At 43.7% G+C, this 5,955-nt stretch overlaps 1 protein-coding gene across 1 annotated transcript in view; it reads right to left on the reverse strand.

Annotated features, from left to right (window-relative positions):
• Positions 1–2,752: 2,752 nt before the first annotated feature.
• CNPY2 (canopy FGF signaling regulator 2) overlaps positions 2,753–5,955 on the reverse strand; it is a 6,284-nt gene continuing 3,081 nt past the window's right edge. Inside the window, exons 4-6 of the mRNA XM_017536326.2 lie at positions 4,134–4,337; positions 3,882–3,978; positions 2,753–3,498 (exon numbers count right to left, since the gene is read on the reverse strand). Coding sequence (XP_017391815.1) covers positions 3,455–3,498; positions 3,882–3,978; positions 4,134–4,337 — 345 coding nt within the window. The 3' untranslated portion in view covers positions 2,753–3,454. The remainder of the gene's footprint in view (positions 3,499–3,881; positions 3,979–4,133; positions 4,338–5,955) is intronic.

Genomic DNA, 5,955 nt, shown 5'->3' on the forward strand with positions numbered 1-5,955 from the left:
TAAATTCATGGATTCCTTGTGGTATGAATTAAAACATGTGCAAAGTTGTGCATGGTGATGCTTGCCTGTAATCTTAGAAACTCAGAAGGCCAAGGCAGGAAGATTTTTTGAGGCCAGGAGTTTGAGGCTGCAATGAGTTATGATCATGTCATTTCACACCAGCCGGGGCAACAGAGCAAGACCCCTGTCTCTATAAGATAATAATACTAATTTTAATAAAATGAGAGGTTTGCAAAGTGCATCTTCCTGTTGGGCATGGTGGCTCATACCTGTAATCCCAGCACTTTGGAAGCCTGAGGCAGGTGGATCACTTGAGGCCAGGAATTTGAAACCAGCCTGGCCAACATGGTGAAACACTGTCTCTGCAAAAAAACTAAAAAATTAGCCAGGGATGGTGGCGCACGGCTGTAATCTCAGCTACTCGGGAGGCTGAGGCAGGAGAGTTGCTTCAACTGGGAGGCGGAGGTTGAGTGACCCAAGATCGTGCCACTCCACTTCAGCCTGGGCGACAGAGCGAGACTCTGCCTCAGGAAAACAAAAAACCCCCACAAAGTGTATCCTTAATCAAGCCTAGAGGGTAACATTCACTCTTTCCTATATAGGACATATCCTTGTGTACCAATGACAAAGTCTCTCCAGCTGGAGAGTTGTTTTTTTTTTTTTAAATTATTTTTTATTTTTTTTAAGATGGGGTTTCACCATGATGGCCAGGCTGGTTTTGAACTCCTGATCTCAGGTGATCCACCCACCTCAGCCTCCCAAAGTGCTAGGATTACAGGTGTGAGCCACTGCACCCGGATTTTTTTTTTTTTTTTGGTTGGGGGTTTTTTTTTTTTTTTTTTTTTTTTTTTGGGTTTTTTTTTTTTTTTTTTTTTTTTTTTTTTTTTTTTTTTTTTGAGACGGAGTTTCGCTCTTGTTACCCAGGCTGGAGTGCAATGGCGCGATCTCGGCTCACCGCAACCTCCGCCTCCTGGGTTCAGGCAATTCTCCTGCCTCAGCCTCCTGAGCAGCTGGGACTACAGGCACGCGCCACCATGCCCAGCTAATTTTTTTTTTGTATTTTTAGTAGAGACGGGGTTTCACCATGTTGACCAGGATGGTCTTGATCTCTTGACCTCGTGATCCACCCGCCTCGGCCTCCCAAAGTGCTGGGATTACAGGCTTGAGCCACCGCGCCCGGCGGTTGGAGTGTTCTTAACAGCTGTACCTTGACAAGCCAGTAAGATATATCACAAGTAACTTGTTACTGATTAACATTAAATTCATTTTATTATTTTATTTTTTTGAGATGGGGTCTTGCTCTGTAGCTCAGGCTGGAGTGCAGTGGCTCGATCTCAGCTCATTGCAACCTCTGCTTCCCGGGTTCAAACAATTCTCCTGCCTCAGCCTCCCGAGTAGCTGGGCTTACAGGCGCGTGCCACCATGCCCAGCTAATTTTTTGTATTTTTAGTAAAGATGGGGTTTCACGGTGTTAGCCAGAATGGTCTCTATCTCCTGATCTCATGATCTACCCACCTCTGCCACCAAAAGTTCTGGGATTACAGGTGTGAGCCATTGTGACTGGCCAAATTGATTTATTTAAAACTATGAATAATTTGTTTTATAAATTAAAACAGCTTTAAGTTTCCAGAAGAGTACTCTATTTTATTTGAGACAGGGTCTCACTGTTGCCTAGGCTAGAGTGCAGCAGTTCAGTCACAGCTCAGTGCAGCCTGTCTCCTGGGTTCAAGAGATCTTGCCATCTCAGCCTCCAGAGTCACTGGGACCACAAGTGTGCACCATTATATGCCAGCTAATTTTTGTATTTTTTGTAGAGGTGGGGGTCTCACTATATTGCCTAGCCTGGTCTCGAACTCCTGGATTCAAGTGATCATCCCACCTTTGCCTGCCAAAAGTGCTGGGATTATAGGGGTGAGCCACCACACCTGGCTTGAGGAGTGAATGAAATATAAATATCATTTATATTTCTGATAAGCTTTCGGATGGAAGAGAAAGGCATTTTTAGGCACCAAGCAGGCAATGGACAGAACCCTGGGTATACTTTCAGGGGTATGAAAAAATGTATTACTCATATGCATCATAGAAGAAAAAAATAAGGTTTATAATAGTTGGTTTGGAAAACTGAGAGAGAATACAGCATTTCTCATGGCTGATGGGAGAAGATGGAATTAACACCAGGCTGATATTAGTTGACAACAAATATCAGAGTGTTTGTTCTGCGCTCTAATGTGTCAGACTTTTTAGGGATTTTCGGTATAAGAAAGCTTTGTGGAATATTACATTCTATGTGCCAAGCTTAGTGCAAGGTATAATTAAAGAAAAAAGTCTTAAAATAGAAGCTACTCTATAGCTTTATCAGATCAGATCGGCACTTGGGAAAGTTAGCTTATAGACCAAGTTTTCATTAAACACAGAACTTCATAGAGTTCTATGGCTTCTCTGGGCCTCAGCTTCTTTATCTATAAAATGGGCAGAGGTGAAACAGACGACCTCTAAGGTTCCTTTAGATTCTAAAATACTGTAATTTTTCAAACCTTTAAAATGTTTATTCAGGCCTTCTCTCTTTGAGGTGTTCCTGGGACCAGAGATATTTCATTTGAAACCCTGAGACAACCATACCTCAGAATCAGGGTGTTTAAGAATTTACCAAAAGAAGGTATCCTTCAGGTTTTCATCTCTATGCCCCAGTCTAGAATCTCTACACACAGAAAGTGTGGACAGACTTATAGTCCAGATTGACAATGGCTGGTGATAGAGGTAAGAAAGATACACTTTATTGTTGCTACTGGCATCAAATTTAAAAGCTTAGGCTAGCAAACAAGGCCTCTCATTAAACAATGTTCCTTACCTCATCTGTCCCTATCCGATAAAGCCCTTACTTTTCAGCTGAGTTGGTCAGATCCATTTTCCCCTTCCTGTCTCTGTTCTTGCTGGTCCCTCCATCTGGATGGGCAAGGAAGGAAGAATAATGCATGTCCATTATTTCCTTCAAGACCAAGCCCTGTCTTATTTTAAGTTTCAACAGCATCAACACAAGGAATTTCTGGAATTCTACACTACCATACACTTATGTTCCCCTGCTTCCTCATGGAGATTCCTCTCTTCACAATTAGACATGGTACCGAGTGGGCAATGACTGAAAGCTTATCTAGTTTATGAGTGGAGTGGAGTCTCAGAAGGCAGAAGAATTAAAGGTTCAGGGCCCTCCTACCTTTATCCTGTATCAATCCCAAAACTCTTCTTTCTCCTCCATTTTCTTTCCTGCCTATAGCCCTCTATCTTCAAGCTTAACGTAAGGGCCAATTCCGGGCATGAAAAGACAACACAGTTTGTACTTTTGGTTTCATATTTTTTCAGTTCGTTTCAGTAAAAACATAATATATAAAAGGCATTGCCACCATGTTCCCCTCCTGGGGGCGATCCATCAAGCCAGTGTGGGCTGCTCCAGTGTGATTCATAGCTCATCATGCGATATGTGCAGGGCATGGTCACAAAGATCTGCAAATAGCACATAACAATTTAAAGGAAAATGCCACTCAGTATGAAAAATTTAACGGAAAATGCCACTCTCATACTGATATATGCCAGGATCAAGAAAATTTCCCAAACTGACACAAACACACATCAACTACCATTCTTCAGAAAATATGCTTGTAAACATCCCCACTGCCCTCTCACCTGTATCTCAGGGTCAAGGGGCCACAAATTCTGAAAGCTGACAGAAAATGGGGAGGAACACCCCAAGTCCCTAAGCCAAGGGAAATGGAAGCCAGCTCTTGAGCTAATACCAGAGGTTTCTGGGATGGGGGTGTGTATGGGTGAGTTAGGGAATGTCAGGTTCCACAGCTACTACAACAGGAGATAAAGTGGGGGCAGCTTACCTGTTCGCTTACTGCAAAGTTTGTCTTTAACATTGTCAGCCTCTCGGGAAAAGAATTCAATGAGTTCATCCTCGTATTCCTCCACAATGCTCTCACACTGCCAACCCAAGGGAGAAAGGGGTGACACAGGGCAATAAGAAGCCTCTTGCCTTCACATCCAAAGAGGAGGACAAGGATATTGGCCTAACTTTCTACCTGGTCCTCCAACAACCCCCTAATTCCAAGAACCAGCTGCCGATTCCCATAGCTCACCGCAAACTTGAGGGTGCCACTGATATCTGAGTCAATTCGGATGCCTTGTAGGTCCAGTTCACTGGATTCTCCATTCCGGCTCACTACACGTACATAGTTCTTGCGATGGGTGGAAGGATCAATCTGTTCCCCATACTCCTTCATCCGGTCACATATCTCCTCCAGCAGCTCTGTGAGGTGGGCCTCTGAGCGGGCATAAGGCACCTAGAAATGTCCTCAGCCTTGGGTCACTCTCTTCTACCTCTGTACATTAGTAATTTATATCCTTATTTTTCCTTCCAAATATAGCTCCAACAACCTATTCTAAAAAGCTTTCCCTGGCCAGGCACAGTGGCTCACACCTGTAATCCCAGCACTTTGGGAGGCTGAGGCAGGCAGATTAGGAGGTTAGGAGTTCAAGACCAGCCTGGCCAACATGGTGAAACCCTATCTCTACTAAAAATACAAAAAAAAAAAAAAAAAAAAAAAGCAGGGCGTGGCAAAATGTGCCTGTAAGCCCAGCTACTCAGGACGCCGAGGCAGGGGAATCACTTGAACCCAAGAGGTTGCAGTGAGCTGAGATCGCACCACTGCACTCCAGCCTGGGTGACAGGGTGAGAATCCGTCTCAAAAAAAAAAAAATGCTTTCCCTAACTGATTTTAATTTTTAATTAGTGTGTGTGTGTGTTTTGTTTTTTAGATAGAGTTTCACCCTTGTTGCTCAGGCTGGAGTGCAATGGCGTGATTTCCGCTCACCACAGCCTCGACTTCTCAGGTTGAAGCCATTCTCCTGCATCAGCCTCCCGAGTAGCAGGGATTACAGGCATGCGCCACCACATCTATCTAATTTTTGTATTTTTAGTAGAGATGGGGTTTCACCATGTTGGGCAGGCTGGTCTCAAACTCCTGACCTCAGGTGATCCGCCCACCTCAGCCTCTCAAAGTACTGTGATTACAGGAGGCGTGAGCCACTGTGCCTGGCCTAGTTCGGTTTTTAATTAGTATGGTATATTTGTATAGTTTCAAAGTACTTTCTTTTTTTGTGTGTTTTTTTGAAACAGACCTCACTCTGCTGCCCAGGCTGGAGTACAGTGGCGTGATGATTGAGGTTCACCACAGCTTAGATTTCCCAGGCTCAGGTGATCCTCCCACCTCAGCCTCCAGCTGATGGGACCACAGCTGCACACCACCACACCTGGCTAATTTTTTGTATTTTTTGTGTAGAGACAAGGTCTTGCTCAGGCTCGAACTCCTGGGCTCAAGTTATCTCTCTGCCGCAGCCTCCCAAAGTGCTGGGATTACAGGCATGAGCCACCATACTTGGTAGTAGTTTCGAATGTATGATTTTATTTTACCTCATTGTATAACTCTAAGAAACAAGACAGTTATCATTAGATCCAAGTTATAAACAGAATTCTTTGATTAACCCTGATCAACTTATACTTTTTTTTTTTTTTTTAAAGATGGGGTTTCACCATGATGGTCAGGCTGGTTTTGAACTCCTGACCTCAGGTGATCCACCCACCTCAGCCTCCCAAAGTGCTAGGATTACAGGCGTGAACCACCGCGCCCAGCTTATATACTTTTAATTCCTATAGATTAAGATAATAATTTTATTATACTTTAAATTCTGGGATACATGTGCAGAACATGCAGGTTTGTTACATAGGTATACACATGCCATGGTGGTTTGCTGCACCCATCAACCTGTCATCTACATTAGGTATTTCTCCTAATACTATCCCTCCCCTAGCCCCCACCTACTAGCAGGCCCCGATGTCTGACATTCCCCTCCCTGTGTCCATGTGTTCTCATTAATAATAATTTTTTTTTTTTTTTTTTT

This window comes from Cebus imitator, unplaced genomic scaffold, assembly GCF_001604975.1.
Source record: "Cebus imitator isolate Cc_AM_T3 unplaced genomic scaffold, Cebus_imitator-1.0 Scaffold96, whole genome shotgun sequence".
Lineage (NCBI taxonomy): Eukaryota > Metazoa > Chordata > Mammalia > Primates > Cebidae > Cebus > Cebus imitator.